General features: G+C 41.1%; 1 protein-coding gene across 1 annotated transcript in view; it reads left to right on the forward strand.

Moving 5' to 3' along the window:
- Positions 1 to 19,308: 19,308 nt before the first annotated feature.
- The window catches only part of sorcs3 (sortilin related VPS10 domain containing receptor 3), a 185,787-nt gene continuing 184,484 nt past the window's right edge, over positions 19,309 to 20,611 (forward strand). Inside the window, exon 1 of the mRNA XM_041965059.1 lies at positions 19,309 to 19,992. Within this exon, the coding sequence (XP_041820993.1) occupies positions 19,309 to 19,992 (684 nt within the window). The remainder of the gene's footprint in view (positions 19,993 to 20,611) is intronic.

The following is a 20,611-nucleotide window of genomic DNA, read 5'->3' on the forward strand; positions in this document are numbered from 1 at the left end:
CCATGCAAAGCATTGATGCGAAGCATGATGGAGCAGGAAACACACTTCTCCTTCCCCCGTGTCGTCTTTGTGCTCAGTCCCACAGTGGCGAACAGCCGTCATTGCCCCGACAGTCAGGCCACTAAAATGAGGCTAATAAAGCAATGTGAGACAGCTATGTTCACACCAAGCTAACTTGGAAACGCTTTAAAGTCTTTACTCAAATTTGTAACTTCCCCGTAGTATTACAGTTGGCAGCGCATTTTGTGTGTGCGAAGAGTGTGTGTGCAACATGTGCTCGTGCAGACTGATTATAAAACAAACACTATGTTAGACAGGAAGTCCTGGACTTTAAAATGTCCACAAAGCTGATTGAGGAATAGACACTACCTCATCCCTGATAATGATGATACAGAGCTGCTGAAGTCTGTGCCTCTCAAATGTTATTTTATTATTTTCATATACACTCAGTGTCCACTTAGCCATAAATTCTACCTAAACAACCATAATAACATTCACGATCATCACTGACACTGTCATAGAGGAATTAACTTAACTGTGTGTTTATTGTTGAGGCTGTAGTTTAATGGATAAAATTGAGAGGCGTCTCTTATTTTTTGCCCCTTTCATTTACAAACATGAGGATATTAGACATATTAAACACATTTCAGCAAAATGCAGTCCACTACAACACCACCACTTACTATAACCTTGGTGATGAACACATATTTCAATTAACACCTCTATGATCATGTCAACAAACAATGTTTAAGCATCGTGAAAGTAGTGAACAGGTGTACCAAAAAAGTGGCCAGGGAGGGCATGTTACAAGAGACAAGAGCTTTTAACAGTGTTTGAAATAATAATGATAATGATAACAAATGACTGATACAGATTTTTCTTATATTACAATATTTATCAAACGTGCAGTAACCACAGCGTGTGACCCTAGAGTCAATGAAAGAGTTCGAGGCAGAGCCCTGGATCTCCACTGACCCTCGAACTGCCTCTGTTCTAGTCTTTGTTTGTCTAACCTGCAGAAGGATACTGCTAGCCATGACAATGATATCGCTGGCCATTGGGGGGGCCTTTTCTTATGATGCCTGTCTCTTTGGTCTGCCCCTTCCTCCACCCCTCTCCCTGTCTTCCTCTCTGTTCTGGAGACAGGGGGAGGAATCTTGAAAAGGTGCACCATGTCTCCCCTGCTCGCTCAAGCAGCCACTACGAGGTGCTTTCCACTTCACAACAGCATCACACATCAATTATTCAGAGCCACTGAAATAAAGCAGTTTGCCTCTTCTATCTCTTAAGGAGGAAAGGGAGAATCGTAAATGAAAAGGCACAGAAGTGGTGACGATTCCAATGCTTGTGCAATTAAAAACATCACTTGGAAAAGATTCAAAGGAGATAAGAAAGTCGCAGCCTCAGTAAGTATACTCTCCTGGCTTTTTAAGAAGATCAGATCAGATCATTCTATTCATGGTGAACTCCTTTAAATTAATAATTCACTTCCTCTCTATCAAGCATCAGCTGCTGTTAAAGCCAATATCACAGGTGTAAAGAGTATCACTAACTCCAAAACATTTTAATAATAATCTCTTTGTGTTGCACAGTTTGGTAACAGAGTTATGCAAAGCGGGCTGTCCAGTGTAGAATTGCAGCTGCATTCATTGATTTTTCAGCCACACTGCTAATAGCGCCATTATGTTCTGCTGCTCATTGCTAACTTTGTCTGTCTGCTGTTTGATACTGGGCAGGTAGCTTACAGTGGGTTTATCAGGGCGTTTTTGCTGAAAGCAGCTGCCGACTGAGGCTGGAAAGGGGGTTGGTAAGAATGGAACTGGCAGGTAAGCAAAACAATGAGCTAAAACAATCTGTGGAGCTGAGGGGAACTGAGTAGGGTAAAAATTCTCTGGAGGTTCTTCACTATGAACAAGACCTTTAACATTAAGCCCATTAATTTAATTTATGCGTCATATAAAAATAATGACTGATGCAGCTTGATAATTCTACATTTAAACATGAAAATGATAAACTGTGACACAATAAAATGATAAAAGATGTCCTATGAAAAAGGTTCAATAGATTGAAATGAGTGCCAAGTCAATAAAAATGTTTCCACTTATGAGGTGTCTGCTTTGAAAGTCATCTTTTTTTTACCAATAATGCAGAGTGAGAATGGAGTTATTTTCTCTTTCTTCTTAATCTCTTGGGGTGTGGTTTTTAGAAGGGTGTAATGAAAGACAACTTTTGAGGTGCATTCTGGGAAACATTAGGATCCAGTGTTGATTCATCAAAAGTCAGTTTATTTGCATCTGACCATCTTTTGTCTCAAGTCCCCCAACTCCACAGAAATGAAATGCTTAATGTGTAGTGTACAAAATCAGAAGTTTTACAAAAGCCTTTCAGATTAGCTCCAGACTCAGTTGTTTGTTTGTACTTTGGTCATGTCTTTTATCACAAGAAATTTCTTACAGAGTCACCGATGGCTGACATTTTTTCTTGAAAATGAAAACAGAGATTACATGACGGTGTACTCCATGAATTATGATGAATAAGCCGCCTACAGGTACAGACGGTCATGTCCTGTGATTCTGTGCATGAGTGTGGCCTAAAGTAACATAATTTAAGCCTAGCTGCCAAATATTTAATATATAGGAGAAAGTATCTGCGCCTTTGGCTCTATCGTCTCATAAAAGATAAGAATTTTGTTGGTGTGCCTCCTGTAACCATAGTTTCCTTAAAATGAGCAGAAGGCATCTGCGCAACCAGACTTCGTACTCCATAATGCAACTATTGTCTAAAGACAAAATAAAAACAATAGCTAGAATAAAAAACAAAAATGCATTGAATACAAAACTTCAGTTCTTTTTCTTGTGTTCATTTTAGCAAGTTTTATAATATAGCAGAGGACATGAAGGGCTGCCAGAGCTGGATGAAGATGCTACAGCAGTCTGGCCAACACTGTACCTACACCAACATTCCTGTAGAGGTGTTAGAGGGATCAGTTCTCCCACACCGCTCTGGGATCAGCTCGTGATTTTACTAATACAACTGTCGTGATGACTAGTCTAGACCTGACCCAGCTCGTACAGACTTTTATTATGTGTTTATAACAATGTGTTCTGAAGTTCTGAAGAGTTTGGCTGTTGCGCTGCTATGCTAACCCAGGCTCGTGGTCAGTCTAATATTTAAGGTTAGCAAGCCCATTACCTAGTGCCGCAGGTAGGAATGACTCTCCGTCACACACTGTAGGTGAAGCAACCTGTCACTGAAGGTGCCGCTCAGTGCTTTCAGAGTGTCCCGCATGGGGTGAGACATCAGGGATGATAGCTTTGTCATCAATGTTTTTTCTCGTACCACCTCTGCTGGCCCAAGGGTTGTCCCAGTACAGAGCTAGCCTTGTAACCTGTTTCCAGCTTCTCCCTGTCAGCAGTAGAGATGCCAATGTCCCGTCAGACTACTCCACAGAACATGGAACTAGGTTCCACCAGGAGGAAGGGAGCCAGAACTGTTCCCTGCAGGGTCCATGCTGTGCAGTGGTGAGCCACCCCTGTGTGCTCCAGCATGTCCCTCAGAAGTGTGGGCTGTGTGGTATTGATGCTACTGGAGAAGTATATCACAGTGCTCTCAGCCTTTTCCAGGTGAGAGAGGGTTCTATGTAAAAGGCAGATGACAGCGTCATCCACCCCCTATATCCAGGTTGATAGTCAAACTGAAGTGTGTTCATTGATGGGCCTTCATATTTCATCTGTAACTGTTTTTTTCCTTCCCTGATCCTCCTCCTCAGCTCTATGTCTGCATCTTCAGCTGCTCTTTATTTCCTAATCTAAAGGGCCTCTTTCTTCTTTGGAAAGGAGAGTATGGCATTCTCTACACAGAAGTTGATATGGTCCATTGGTCAGTTTCCTCCCCATGATCACAAAGAACTTCCCACATAGTTATAGCAAGAAGTCCCTCAAAGCCTCGTCGGAGGGAGAAGTAGAGTTATATGGCTCCTTAGTGTTTGTGTTACCATAAAATAAATCTTTTTTTTTTTTTTTTTGTCTTTGGTGTTGCATGTAACATATTGATTGAATGTGGGCAGAGTGGAGTAGAGAGAGGCATGATTAAAGTCACCAGAAAAAAGAAGAAGGGCATGCAACTGTTGTGTCTGAAGCCCTCTTGTAACTGAATGGATGACAACACAGGCGGCATCAGCATTTACAGAAGGAGGAATATACACTACGAGAGTTCCTTTGGTAGATAGAATGGCCTCATGCTAACAGCTCAATGTCCTCACTGCAGTGTTCTTGAATCGTGATGCGCCAAAGAGTTACATCATTCATCACCAGCAAATACTGCGAACTCTCCCCCCTTTCGCTGTCCTTTGTCCTGTCCTCCCACATCATCTGGACTGTCCAACGAAGTGATTGTGTCTGGAGTTAGCACAGTTAGCCATATCTCCCCAGACAGCATAATGCTACACAGTGCATCTGCCAACGTGTGTTGTACAACCAGACTGTATGGACAGTTGGCCAGTCCGCTCTTCATGCGGTTGTTCAGTTGAAGGAGGTGTATACACTGTTTATGGTGGTGGGTGAAAACAACTGTTTGCTCAGTCTCTTCTTCTGTCATGGCATGTCCAAAATCCCCACCACAGGTGAAACCCCTGGCAGGTAAATGAGTCAGAGCCACCACCCCCAAGTGTGATATCAGTATGACACTGCTTCTCTCAGCTCGCCTAAATGAGTATGAGTATTTCATCCAAAGGGAGTCACAGCGGACATTCATGTGGTTAGTTACACTTTTACACACAGTCTAGTTTTCCATGACATGGGTTTATTATGTAACAAGTTGATTATTCCAAAATAAACTTTCAATAGAATATACATTACATAATACATAATTGGGTTAAAAGATTTATTTTCCTTGAATTAATCATATTATCAAATCAGCAGGTTTTGTGAATATTTGAGACATATGCAAATAATGGTGGTAATTAATAACCTGATTTGTGCTACTGATAAATTACTATCAGAGCTCTTGTTTTTTCACCATTGAAACATCAAGTTTCTACTACAACACAAAGTAAGCGAGTATAAAGATAGTTTTGAGATAGTTAATCGTGCCACAATTAGCTGCAGTGTTAATCCGATATCTGTAGTGGATGTGGCAATCTCTGGAAATATGACCTTCTCAAAAATGTGGACATGTTCCCGGCTTTGAGAGATGTATGGCAGCGACTTCTGACAGGAGTTTACTAGCATCACTAGTGACAGGAAGTTAAAAATCAAAACAATAAGTGGGCTGCACAAGATGTACAAAACCTGATGGAAATATGTATCATATTTAGACCTACAAAAAGGCCTAAAAAAAAAAAAGAGCTTTGAGTTTTCATTCAAGAGCATGTCCACAACAAAGCGTTTTCCATGTTTTCCCATGTGGTCAGAAATTCTTAAGACCTTAATGGTGCGTTATTGTGAAGATTGTTTCCAGTTTCCATTGTAAGGCGTTGCTCTGGTGGCACAGCAAATTCTTAATGTTTCACCATGAACCAGGAAGTGTTGTTGAGGGGCTAGGGATGCTCAAAAACTCAAAAGCCTGGAACATATTCTCAGAAGTGGTGAAAACTTTTATCTGACATGGGTCTCAGGTTTGGGTGTGGATCAATAGTGCCCCTTACAAATTTCAAGTGCATTTAACTCAGATGTTTAAAACTTGGCAGACACATGTAACATCGAAGACTTAAGAAAAAGTCTCAGTTGGACTTGCACCCAGCAATCATCTATTGTGGATTAATTGTTGACTGAATCATCAATTGACATATACTTAAAGAGCTATTTCTATACTTCTTTTTAACCACAAATAAATTGACAGGATAGTAAAGGAACTGGGATGTAAACCAAGATATGTGACTTTACAGCACTAATGAATGAGAATTATTGAAGTTGTCTTCCTGATTAACTCCAAAATGAGGTCTGTGGTCTGTTTCAGTACATCAGTATAAGCAATCACTTGCTCAAAAAAACTTCAGCAAAGATGAGTCAACTGCACACCAACAAGACCAAATAGATGGTGATAGACTGGTGATAGACACCAATGAGCATCCAGAGTTTGGACATTGAGATCGTGGGGGAGTACTAATACACTGATGATGTATAGAAAGGGCCAAAGTCGTCTCCATCTCCTGAGAAGACTGAGGTCCTTTGGAGTATGTAGGACATTACTGATGACTTTCTATGACTCTGTGGTTGTCATCTGCAGTCTTTTATGCAGTGGTCTGCTGGGGCTGTGGAAGCTCTGACAGGGACAGATAGACACTGAATCAACTGGTCAGGAGAGCGGGTTCTGTCCTGGACTGCCCTCTGGACACCACTGAGGATGTAGGTGAGAGGAGGTAGGTGAGCCAAGCTGACATCGATCAGGGACAACCCCTCCCAACCCCTGCAATGACACAGTGGGGGTCCTCAGCAGCTCCTTTAGTAATAGACTGCTGCATCCAGTATGCAAGAAGGACCATACCAACAGCTTCATACCAGCAGCAGCTGACAGAGTGTTGTATAATGCATCACTGTGTTCACACACATACCGTTTTTTTCTTTGCACTACTGTAAAACATCCTTACCGCATACATGCTATAACCTATATTACATTCCTTTTTACTTAATCATACTGTATGCATATAGATTTTTATTTCCACATTGACGCACACACACACACACACACACACATATAGATTTATCTACTGTGCAATAGAGCTAATATTGTACTTAATTAATCCTAACCACGTGCAATTTTGTTTCAATACTTGTGCATTTTTTTCAATATTTCTCAAGTACTTTCCCATGGCAATATATTTTCTGCAATCTTTTGTTGTCTAAAATGTACATAGACATAGTCTACTTCTTATTTTGTATTTTCTATATTTTATTTTGTATTTTGTATTTCCTTTTGCTATTTTGCGTTTAGCTATTTTTATTGATGCTGCCTGTAACTGCAAATGTCCCCAGCTGGGGATTAATAAAGTTGATCTTATCTTTTAAAATGATTCAAATCTGACTTCTCTGGCTTCCTGGTCTCTGTCACAACATACCGTTTCTTTCTTCCTGAAATGTGAATATAGTAAACATGCCACACATTGGTCGGACATGACATTGTAGACTTAGTGGCTAACTAATAAAAATTATCACACACAAAAAGAGAGGTATTAAAAAGTTCAAAGCATTGCCTCCAGAGTTTCCAGCTCCAGCACCAAAAAATGTCCCTGAAGTATGGCTAAATAATGCATCCAGAGAGAGGCTGGTTACCTGAAATGCCCTGTTTAGATTCAGCAAAGTTGGCCGTTTGGGAGAGCGGCTGCCTACTGAGGACCCTGAGGTGTGAAGATGGATATCCTTATCCACTGATAGGGGAACAAACCTGCCACTGGCAAGCACAGCTGTGACAGCGACAAGGCACTGACTCAGCCATTGGAGGATCCAGTAGCTGCCTGAGCTGTCAGTCTCTATTTAGAATTAAAGCAGTAATCGATAGAGCAACCACTCACCCTGCCCCTCATGCTTTCTGCAACTAGATAGAAGACTTTGAAATACTTCAAAACTTCTATGTTTATTAAGTTCTTGCATCCTTGCGCATTAACAAATGACATTCACTGCAATGACGCCTCAAGGCTGCAACAATTAGTCACATAAAACTACACTTTCAGGGGTAGATTTATCACCTGTGTTTCTCTTGAAGAAGAAAAAACTCACAAAAGCAATACAAGTAATTAGGCTGCCAGATGTGATAGTACAAAGAACAAGCAATTAGTGGAAGACTGATCAAGTGATTAGAGAACAAGCGAGACTGAACAGAAGCTCTATACGTTTATATACATATATGCTTTGCTGGGTGTTCAGAGATGAGCGATGCATTCACTTTCATTTTAACTGATGAGTTTTGATTTAAAGTCCAGGAAGTGACCATTTCAGTCGCACCTAAACCAGCCACACATCGAATTAAAGCTGCTGCATGACGTTGCATGCAATAACTCTTAAATGGCAGTAAATCCACAACGAAATATTATGAGCTCAGCTCAACACAACACAAAGCTGCAGTGGCAACAGCTGAACTCTTGTGCCTCCTCATTAGCTTCTGTTTCTATCTTGGTGCTCTAGACAGTTCTCTCAAAAGCTGTTCAGAGCATTGAATTAGTAACTAACTCTAGTCTTCCTCAATCATTTGGAGAGAAAACTGCATTTGTATTCTGCATTGCAGTGTTGGCGTGCAGTATGTGAAATGGAAGTCCATTAAATCGTGTCTCTTCTTCGTCAAACACAGAGTCCATGTCCGCAACAACAGTTACCACTCGATTTGAACCTTTTCACTGGTTTATGTAGTTGTACTGGTAGGATTGGAACCAACAATACTGCTGTTATAGGTTACAAACATCATTTTATTTTTTGTTCCCAACTTGAAAATATATATTGAAAATACATGTAATTCAACAAAGGCAAAAAGAAATAGAGAATATATTCTATTCATTGTTTCTCCAGTTTACCAGTGTTATCGACCATGTGTACAGTATTCCTGATTCAAGTAACCTCTATATTTTAAATACACAAACATGGCCTTTAAAATGATTTGTCAATATGAATCGATATTTTACCCATCCAACACTGTGATTTAGAGCAAGATACCTTAACAGCTCCTAAATTTACCATAAACTAAATTCCTAATTCCCAATTTTGCTGATCCCCTTACCCTTTCTCTCTCCCCACCATCACATCAAAATTTCTACTTTGAAAAACTCTTGGCTGGAGTACAGTGAAATTTGTTGGGGGAATTCATAGTCAGCAGGGAATTAATTAGTTTCTAATACTTGTATTACTTATTTCTCAAAAAGAGAAAAAAGGGTTCATTGTTTGACTGAAAAAGTTCCACATAATTATAATGAATAATTCCTCATATCTGCTCTTACCCCATGTCCATACTGACCTTATTGAACCCGTGCCCCCATCATGTTTTCCACACAGGATCAACAAAATTACCATTTATTACCATCACTGTTCTTTAAAAAAGTAGCTGAATTCATTCTAATGTCTTAGGTGACCCTCATGACCTTTCCCCTAGCACCACCACCTGGGCATACTCTCCACTAGTAAACAAAATTTGTCACTGAGGGGCGATGGGACTCAGCTGTTCAGCAGGTGTCATGGGAGAAAGGTGAGCGGCGATTTAAATGTCAAGAGTTCTCTTGTCTGTGTTAGAGGATAACCATCACAAGTATGTAAAATCAAATAGTAATTATTTGTTTAAAAGGCTTTTTAAAGCATTAATTTGATTTTTTTTTGCCCTTCTGGAACAAGCTGTAAACAGCTGGCTTATTATGAAGTTGTTCTGGTAAACATGTGAGCAAACAGTTGCTTATTAACACATCTAGCAGACACCAAGCAACATTAGCATTCATTTGTAGTCATGTTTCCGGCCACCTAATGAATCTAAGTCCAACATTCACTCTCTTTTTTATCTCTCTATTCAGAAGGGAGCTAAATAACAAATACCTAAAAAAAAAAAAAAAGTCTTTTGGTATCCACTAGCTCCTGAGGGGTACATTTTGCTACAATGCCCTGTCCAGAGGTTTTGAAGGGAGCTTCTGTGTGCTTCAGTGGAAAGAGATGTCTCAAAGCATAAAAATAAACATACTCTCATAGTTAAACATGTAAACCAGAGCTGAAGGACGAGCTGTTACATGGCTCATAATGATTAAACACATTTGTTCCATCAGATGACTCAAAAATGCAGTGAAAACATTTCTAGAGAGGACCTCAAGTAAGTCTAAGACTTTAACCCTTGTTATAGCAATGGGGACCCCAGTATTCTTTTTCATTTTTTTAAATTTTTGCTCCTGTGTCTCCAAACAAGTTAATCTGTCCACACAGTGTTGCATGGTATCACCCATTCCCAATGCTGTTATTGTTCTTATACCACAGTGTGAATGCTACTGACATTCATTAAACTGAATGTAGACTATACAAAGAAGTTAACTCCACAAAACATGCAAATTCCATCAGCGTTAGAAAATATTGTACCATCACTTCCTAACCCTGTAGTGTGTAAAGATTTTTAAGAGGTGTTTCTGATCTGTGTCCACTTACAGTCATGATCTATCTGCCTCCATTATGGCGTAGGCAATGATCTAAACAGCATGTGTCCCTAAGCTGTGGATGATGTACACACACAGGCTGTGCCAGCCGGCTTCTGAGTCTCAATCTGAAAGACGTGAAGTCCTTCATTAATCAGCATCTACGGCTAATTTGAGGCTCGTCCAGACATTCAAAGCTAATAGATGTGACAGGAGGAATTCTATGAGGCTGGCTAGCATGTGCAGCCAGCTGATGGCTGCTGATAGGTTGCTAGCTTACAAGAAAAAACAAGGTAAAAAAGCATGAGAGATACTCAGACAGATAGCCTAGGAGTGCTCACTCACGAGATGTTGGCGCTCATGAGAACACCTGCAAGCTAATCACAGTGTCAGGTCGGATTCACTGTGATATAATTAATGCTGTTGCGCTAGAGAGGCTAAGACAAGGGTTGTTGTATAGTAAAATATTTGCATTGATTAAGGCATGTGTTCATCTTTTCTTAGCAGCAAAGAAGGAAAGGAAAAAGCTATTGTGTTTCCCTTCAGTCTCCACTTCTGAACATCTACGCTTCATGCATACTGTATGTAAGGACTCTCTGAGCAACTTCACTAATTATATTTGCACAGCAGTGAATGAGGCCTGGCCCCTATAGAAGCATATGTCAATCCATGCCCTACTATCAAAGGAAAAGGTCAATTACAGTTGCGTGTCCAAGGACTCTCTATCATAGCGTGACCTTTCAGCTCGATGTGTTGGGAAACCCACAAGAGCCTCATCCAAATGTCACATGTTTCCTGACGGTGCTTGATTCCCCACTCTTGACCGTGTCCCCTGTCTGAATTGCTGTATTGATTCAGTGTGACCCTTCTGCTGATGAAAGACTACAATTAGTTCTTTGACTACCTATATATATATACATATACTCACACACACGTATATGTATATGCGTGTGTGTGTGAGACAGCCTGAGGCTGTGAATTAGTTTTCCTGTGGTTTGTTTCGCTCTGTGGTTTATTTGGAAATCTTCTACTCACAGTTCATACCTATTATCATGACAACTAAAGCTCACCTCATACACAGTGAAACAAACCCTGGACAGGTGCATTGTTCTTCTCAGTCGGAGACGCCGTCATTCGTTTCAAGACAGCCTGCGCCAGAAAAATAACAGCATTGGTCATTTGTTCAAACACTTAAGATGACTTGTTTTTCCAGGCAACCTCTTGTGATTGTGCAAACATTCTCTCAGAATGCAGCGGTAGAAAAGGAGGGGTTCAGGCTGGATGATTGGGTTTATCAAGTATTTTTTTTGCACTGAAGAATGTGGTTCATGGACAGTTTGTGGTTTGCATGATCAAAATCATTCCCTTACTTTTGGAAAGTGTTTTTTTTTTGTTTGTTTGTTCTTTTTAAAGCTGACTCAACTCAAGGTCCACTTGCAACCTTTTTGTGGAGATTTTAATGCCAAGAATGAACTACCGTGCTCATCTGAACCAATGCTTTTAGTTGCCTAAACTTCAAGCACACCCTGTTTTTGTTTCATACACTCAAATCTAGAGTGCAGTTCCATCGAATTATCTCCCATTTGCTTGCTTCAACCACGTTATTCTATTGCCTGTCTGAGTTTGTTGTCTACATCGAGCATATGGGTCACATTTCAGTCAAGCATACGTACAACCCATCCACTGTCAGTCACTCATTGTCAGCAGCTTTGGACATCACCTCCCCAAACAAGTTTATACATAACTGCACTTTTAGGAATTATGGACGACCGCCATAGACAACTTTTAATATCTGGATTTCCATCTTTGTTGCAGTCAAGAAGGAAGAAAGAAATCTTTCCACACTGTTGGTTTATTTCTGGTTTTATATGCTTTGACTGAGGAGTGTTGTCCACATCGGAGTACGCTAGACTTCATACAGATAGTTATGCACCGTAACTGATTCTTGTAATCGAGAGGACAGAAGTTCTCCATTTCCTCTGGCAAAGAAGTGCTTTTGCAATTTACACACCACAATCAGTACAGTACATTCTGAGCTCCATGCAGGAGCACACCCACCCAAAACTGCACGGATGGCTCCATCAGTCCGTGGTTCCTAGTTCAGAAATGACCATACAGTCACTGTATTTGCTGGCCAGCACTTCCAGGAAGCTTCCCATTACTTCCACAGACTCACTGATATAATTTACTCTCTCAAATAAGTGGATAAGTCTGGAGTTGCTCTTTAATCAAATCTTAAATCTAAAAAGGGTCATAAAAATAATTCTGTAACTGTCATTTGTGACAATTTAGGGACTTATTCACTCCATCTTACTTTTGTTGTGAAGGTCGAAGGACTTTGGCTGTCCAGTACTTCATATCCCAGAGCCAGCATTTGGTTATTTCCATTTTCTGCTGCAGTCCACAGAATACTTTGTATAAGGCAGATCACTTTAGATCCCCTCTAAACAACACCCAGCACAGATCAGCTTTGAATGATCCGGTCTGAAAGTCTACGCAGCTCGTGTACCATCTGTTACATGTTGTATGCAAATAGTGCCGTGAACTTCAATGATCGTCATGCGTTCAGAACATCAAAAATTAACAATATGGTGAGAGAAGCTGAAGTTTATGCATGTTTATGTAAATAAGTACATTCATGCAAATACTGAGCTCACAGCTGTTAGTCCCAATTCCAAGTGTCTGTACTTCCCTGAGTATTTCCATAGAATGACACCTCCGGTTCTACTCCACCGCACTGCAGAGGACAGTATAGTACTTTTTAATCCATTATAATTATTTGATATAGTTATAAAAATAAATAAATAAATAAATAAAACAGACAAACAAACAAAAAACTATCCAGCAGTATATAAAAGTGGGCTTAGACAGTAAACATCAATCAGCCAATGCTTTGATAACTGATTAATCATTGAAGATATTTCTCATGCACAACTGCCTGAAGCAGTTTATGGTTTCAGCTTCTCAAACGAGACAATTTGCATTAAACTGAATCATTTTAAGGTTTGGACTGTTGAGCAGAACAAGATATAAGGTGTCACTTTGAGCTTCATTGTGACTGTAATATAGAATAGATGGATGGATCAATAAAATAAACTGCAGATGAACCCATGATAAACAAACAGTACTTTTACTTTGGATCCTTTAAGTACATTAATTTAATTAACATTTAAATCTTTAATGTAATATTTTTTACATTGGGGCATTAATACTTTTACGAAAGTAAAGAATCTGCCACACTACTTTCTTTGTACTGCACCCCCCTGGCAGGAGCACTGCATGGAAGTTGAGCAGCAAAAGTTTTGCTCTTAGTGTGAAGCTCTGAACACACCTATACTGCATATAGATCGTTCTTTTCAATATTTTCCCTTCAGCAGTCCTAAGGAAGGCTAACACAATGAAATTGGATTCCTGTGAAATATCGCTGTAAAGTACATATGGTGTCTTTATAAGATCACTCGTGCAGTGTGCTGTACGGATGGACCGATCTCTTGGCCTCCGGTATCACTGCGTGCAGCTTTCTCGAGAAGCGCTCATCCAAACTACTTCACGGTTGACACTGAACTTTTTGGGTCCTCAGCAACACACCCACCAAGTGTGAAGTCTATCGGATGAATGATTGTGGAGAAACTCAAAGCACAGACAGACAGCGATTCCTTCCATTTCACTCACACGCTCTGGAATAAATAAACGTTTTTTATTATTTACTCACCACAAAGCAGACTTCAGTTTGCGTCACTTTGAATCTCAACTGAGTGAGTCACTGGCTTGTTAGCTTTGTCAGAAGGAGTACTGATTTTTGTTTGTTTGTTTTACATGCTGACTTGGCTGATGTGTGCTGCTTGGAAGTTTGGCGGGAAGCTACTATTTACCAGGAACACTAATTTAAGTACTAACACAAACTGGCAGCAACAGCCTCAATAACATCAATTATCATCCAGATTATATGATGAGAGACACTGTGTGACATTTCCAGATTGGGATGATTTTTGGTTCTAAAATGCTAATATTTTCAGCAGAAGGCAACAAATTCAATATTTTAATGAACTTTGGGTATTGTGCACTGTTGATTAAAGAGATGTTTGATCCTTTGTGATGAAATATTAATAAGTAAGGTTCACTTACTATCTATCTATTATCTTTTAACCATATATCATGACCTTCTTCAGCGAATAGAATTCTCTCTGATGATATAAAGTGAGCCAAGTATGGACATTTGGTCACATGACAATAGATAGCCATGGTCTCTGTCCAAATATGGTCTGTGGTGTCAGATGTGAAGGGCCCCCTTGTCCTTTCTCCGGCCATCCACTGACCCCTGACCAGTAGCCACCATGCACAGTCGATGCTGTGACTGGTTTTGGTGTGATGTTTAGAAACCGCTGATGGTGACTGCTTGTGGTGCTCTTTCACACTCAAAGAAAAGATTGTTGTCGTTTGTTTTCCCTTTAAAAAACGCTGACTTTGGGTTTCACACCGGACACAAGCCCTGCTCTCCTGGGTGGGGGGGGGTCTTGAGATGCCGAGGGTCATGGGAAAACACTGCTGTGTCATGCACCCTTAAGTGTCTATAGGGTTTTTAGCTAACTCCATGTAATACTAATAATCATTATCATAATTATCCCTATAATGCCGTGGGTATCATATTTGATACATGCATTTCTCAAACGTTTTGCATTACCATATGTAAAAATAAAAAAAATGTTAAAGGGCCAAATAAAGTCTTCACATTCAAAAAAATTGATTTTCTGTCCATTATTTCTTGGGTCAGGCATTATAGGGTTATTATTATTTGTATAGCACCATTCATGCTGGAATTGCATCTCACAGTGCTTTACAAGAAAGAAATTTCATGCACCAAGTGTGTGCTCCACATAGAAAAGACAGAATGGACATAAAAGTATATATGTCAGCATATATATTGGTAAAAATAGAGCAGAATGAGGATGAAAATAAAAAATTAAAATCAAAACATCAAATCACAGCATGAAATAATAAAATGTAAGTAAAAATAGGTCACTCAGAATGCATAAAATTAAATAAAATACAACATTTTAAAAGAAGTGCAGCAGTGCAGCAGTGCGAGGCAAAGCACAGAAGTTTCAGACCTGTATCAAGAGGCTACAGTGAAGAGAAAAGTTTTTAGTTTCTTTTGAAAATATTCAGCGAGCTGCTTCCCTGATATCTATTGGCAGTGTGTTCCAGAGCTTTGGGGCGTAATGGACAAAGGCTGCATCCCTGATTTTCGTTTGACTGTTGCAGGAAACCTCCAATAAACCAGCCGCAGATGATCACAGTGTTCTTGAAGGCAAATAATAAACAAGGGAGTGTAGCTGGTATTTTCAGGACTCTTTCCAGTAGTTTTATACTCAGTATATTCAGTTTTGGCTACTGTTAGGCCTCTAATAAGTTGATAAATAAATGATTCACTATTTCCTTACTAAATTTTAATAAAAAAAGGCTTCGAAAAAGCTTTCGGAACTTCACGATCAGAAAAAAAATGCAGAAAAGTATCAGAATTCAAGAATAAATAAAATAGGAAAAATGCAAATGATTTGGTTACATCCAGATCACGGCCAGAGAGGGAGTTTGAAACGTTTCCTTTTAATAGGACTGCAGTCTAAGGCTCCCTTGATTAGTACTTTTCATCTGCTTCCATGAATATAAAGCAATGACTCATCCTTGGTTTTACAGTCATTAACACCCACAAACTCTTCACCATATAAAGTTATCAGAGAATATGGTATTCACAGCTGAAGGGCTTCATGTTAGAAACATGTCTTTTGATGTGATCATAAGATATAGTCTGATACTTTACTGGAGTTTTCACCTGCCTCGCTGCAGGGAGGCTAGAGGGTGGGGTCAGCTACACATCAGCACCCCTGGTTCAGAGAGGAAGTACTTCCTCAGACAACCATGAAGACAACGGCACAGAGCTGTGAGATACGTGTGTGGTATGCCTGTATGGCACGCTAAATATGCCGGTGCCTTTTTGGTGCAGTGCTCCTCCAACTTCCAAAATACATCTCACTTGGATGTTGATTGATTTGAAAAATTCCATCTGATTTATCGTTAAAATGGATTAATAATTTCCACTCCATTAGCAAGCTATGGTAATTGATGAATGGCAGCATCACAAGAGATGAGAACTTTCATTCACTTTCATTAAAATCTCATTACATGTCTCTATCTGAAATAACTCAGTCTTGGAATGCAGTGTGGTCCTTGTCTATGTGTTGATCTGAGTCGCTTGGAGTTTTTCTTGGGTATGGCCTGCATGGTAGTCCTTTTAGGGTAGAGGTTAGAGCACTTATAGGGCAGTAGTTCCCAAGCATTTTGAACGAGAAGTTAGACATTTTTAGGAAATCCGTTGATTCCCTTTGATGCTGAGAGTTAGATGAGAAGACGGATGCTTCTCTCGTGTCAGTGCATTAAATGTGTAGCCAGAGTCAGCAAGTGCTTAGCTTAGGATAGCATAGACTGGAATCAGGGGGAACAGCAAACCTGAGTCTGTCCAAAATCAGCCTACCAGCACCTCTAAATCCCACTCGTTTACACACTGTACTCTGTTTGTTTAATCTACACAAAAGCACAAGTGTAAAAAAGGAAACTGGTCATTTTACAGGTGGTTGAGTGTGTGACTATTCCCTTGACTCTGACCAGAAACTTTAACTTTATTTCTTTTCTGCAAAGTGGCATATTCCCAATGTTCAACCATTCCTTTAATTTGTTGTCTACTTTTAACCATCTTACAGTAAAACCAGTTCCACCAAAGAGTGATTATTCTTTTCTCACATTCGTTTATCTGAATTCTTTTTACAGGCCTCAGTAATTCACAAGAAAAAGATGAGAAGAAAGTCTGAAACCTTGTAGCAAACAATGTATTTCATTTGTGTTGCAGAAATATGTTTTTGTCTGCTTTTCTGTCCGGTTATGACCCTTCAGGGTTATCTTGCAACCTGACCCCCAGGATGGGAGCAACTAGCCTCAGGCAAACCAGCATCACCTTTGCGACTGCAGAAATTCACCTGCACACCCAAAGTCCCTTTAAAGCAACACATGTTTTGAGCCACATGGGCTGCTGAACCAAGTTGGGAAATCGGCATCAACGTATCTTATATCTGATATGTCAAACTTGTTAGCAAGCAGTTGCTTATTTTACACATCCAGCATTTATGGAGCAACATTATTGTTCATTTTGAGTTTTTGCTGTGTTGTAGGTCTCCACCAACTACTGAGGGAGACATCTGACTCTTTAGTGTTAAAAGCTCCTGTTCACCAGTCTCTAAGTGAGTCTGCCTGCTGTTTGCTGCTGAGCTGGTAGTGTGCAGTGGCTTTGTAGAGCTGAAAACAGCTAAAAACAACTCAAGTTGTGTCCCGGACAGATAAACATGGAGCTGAAGCTCACTATAAAGCTGTGATGCTGAGGGGAGCTGCAGGTTGAGATGATGATTCTCTAAAAGCTCATCACTACCACTGATCTTTCACATTGTTGCATTATTTTCACATAGTCATTTAATACATTGTTAATTTAAACATATCATTTACAGCCACTTTAAATGAGGTGCTGTAAGGTCAGCTGATGTCCTCTAGACTCTTTGCATGTGTGCTCATTGAGTACAGAAGATCAGATGAGTTAGCCTGCACAACAAAGTGTCTGCTGCTGGAAACCCACGCACTGATGTGATTGGAAATTTGTTGAAATTGTAGAAACAATCCGCTGAGTATCCCCTGATGGGCCGTTTGTCGGCAGTCAAGTTGATGGACAAGCGCACGACATGCTAGATCACTAATAAGTAACCCCGCTGCACTTTGGCGCGCACGCTCAAACACTCACTTCCACATAAAAGCGCTGTCTCCTTTTCTCACACACTCACAACACAGACACGGGCACACATTTCCTGCTTTTATATCACCATGGTGCATTAAGTCGTTGATGCGCAGAACGCGGCAGCACCGTACTCCAGCACCCCTGTACCCTCCCTCTCGCTCATATTGCCTCTAGGCGCAGCTTTATTTCCCCCTAGGAGTGGTGCAACTCCCTGCCAATTCTTCCCAATCCATCAGTGAGTGTTCTGCCCCCCCTCCCCTCGGGGGCTCCGCCAGCACCAGCACCAGGAGCTGCTGCTGCGTCTGCTTCAGTGTTCACATTATGTTGAGTTTGGTGGGAGGGTGAGAGAGTGGCATGCTGTGTATGGACACTGACAGGAGCAACAAATCTAATCTAATTGACCAATGGAGGCTGCTGGTTGCTGTTTGGAGGCCTGTTTATCAATAAATACAGAATGCACTGTCAAAATTCACTATATTATTATTATTATCATTGTTGTTGTTGTTGTTGCTATTGTGCGTCTTGGCCAAAATGGCACCACACTTAACCCCTTAATGGTGCGCTTATCCATTTGCAATATTATGAGTGGCGTCTTGTTGCTTGTTGCTAGCTTGTTGTTCTTAACTCTGCAGACCTCTGTCGCAGCAGCCTCTGTCATGCCCCATAACATTCCCAGGTGGCACTGCGGTTTGGCATTTTTTGGTAAACTTTCGGGTGAATGCCTCTGACCATCCCCACCCCTCACAAAAAAAAAAAAAAAAAAAAAAAAAAAAAAAATCACCATACAATCAAAGATTGCTCTGCCCATTACATCACTTTCTGTTATGAATATTTTGCCATTTTATTTACCCGCGGAGTTATTTCAGTTGCGTCACTGATTCGGTAAAGCCGCCGCGCCACTGCTAATACTGATGACTTTAATGACAATGATATATGATAATATCATATCATAAAAGGACATGTGTTAGTGTGTATTTAATCTAATTTAATTGATATTTTTCATTGTATTTAGATCATTATGATGGAGGCTATTTAGTGTTAAGATTTATACTTCTAGAATGGGAGACGGCTCAGCACCAGGGACAGCTCCGCTCTCTCTCTCTCTCTCTCTCTCTCTCCCTCTCCCTCCCTCTCTCTCTCCCTCCCTCTAACTGTCTCTTCCGGGCGCACACTCGGCAGCTGGCTGCGATACAGCTCCTCCCTCCTGTGTGGTGGCTTTCCCGACCAAAGATCCTTGGACGTGAACAGTTTCGCTGAAGAGCACTTTTCTCCCCCCCAAACAACCAGACGGACAATCGAGGCGTCAGTTATTCCATATCGACCTGAGAGAAGGGAGTTAAGGTATTGGATAAGGTCTCCAACGGTCCTTCACCCCCCCAAATCTCTGTCAGCGATGGAGACTTGGGCTGGCTTCTGCCCAGGCTTGCACTTATCTCTGGGTATCTGGCTGATGATAGCCGCGCATACCCTACAAAATACCGAGGCGGAGATAACTTGCTCATCTTGCCCGTCGCCAGTTCAACTTCATGTGGAGGAATTACAGCTGGGGATGCGCACTGAACCGACAGATGAGCCAGGAACCCTAAAAAACATCCGAGTGGAGTTTAGGGAACTCGGGGTCACCGACCACAATACTGGAGTGGACGACGACCATGAGACAGGCGTTTCTGCCGAGGATGCCCCCCAGTTCCCTCAAGATGTTAGTTTGGACGGAGTTAATGCAAAGGAAGACGCAGCGGGGTCCAGTGAAGAAAGTCACCGCAGTGATGAGACAGGAGAGCACGAGAAGGGTGAGGATGCTGCGCTCCGGAGAGCGAAGAGAAGCGGTCCTGAGTTTGCTGAGTTCAGCGAGAACGGCTGGACCGGCCGGACCGGAATGGATGCGAGCGCACCGGAGGATCGGGGTTCGTTGTTAGACGGACACAGACAGGGCAGGTCCGAATTCAGATGGAACAGAGATGAAGGGAGAGGAAATAACCGGCAGGATGAGCCCAAGCTCACCAGCAGCACTTTCGCTCTGACGGGGGACTCTGCGCACAACCACGCGGTGGTCTACTGGTCAGGGCAGAACAGCAGCGTAAGTAACCCTGAATTATTATTGTTGTTGTTGTTGTCTGCATATTCGGTTGCTTTTCACAACTCCACATTTCACATAAACTGCTTCCTGATATTTCGAGCAGCTGGGTGAACATACTCCGTGACGCACGGAGCAGAGAGTCGGCGCTCTGTCGTGCCGCTGAGTTGTGGTCCACTGTTAACAGGTGCACTGGAAGCTACAGATGCGCACCGACGCACACTGATCCATACATGCCAGACTTGTGCAGCCACTGTGAACTGTATCCGGCCGCGACCTTTGACTCTCCCGGCAATTACGCACGATTACGCTCTCTGATCTTGCATTTCTTTTGCTTTTTTCCTGACATTATCCTCGACACTTGTCTCTATCTGTGCGTGGGCTGTAAATCGAGCATTTTTGAGTTTAATATTTAATCTGTCGTGGTTTGTAGCCTTAGTGGGGAAAAAAAAATATTTATGATTTATTTGCAGCGAATTTGAGATATGCTAATGAATGATTCATTCCTCCCAAATGATGGGAGGTTTTTCATCCAAACTAATTGATTGGGGAAGGAGAGAGTCATAAATTATTGCTCAATCTCCAATAAGGCCTGAAATTCTTTAGATTATGAATATCTCCT

This window comes from Chelmon rostratus, chromosome 3 (assembly GCF_017976325.1).
Source record: "Chelmon rostratus isolate fCheRos1 chromosome 3, fCheRos1.pri, whole genome shotgun sequence".
NCBI lineage: Eukaryota > Metazoa > Chordata > Actinopteri > Chaetodontiformes > Chaetodontidae > Chelmon > Chelmon rostratus.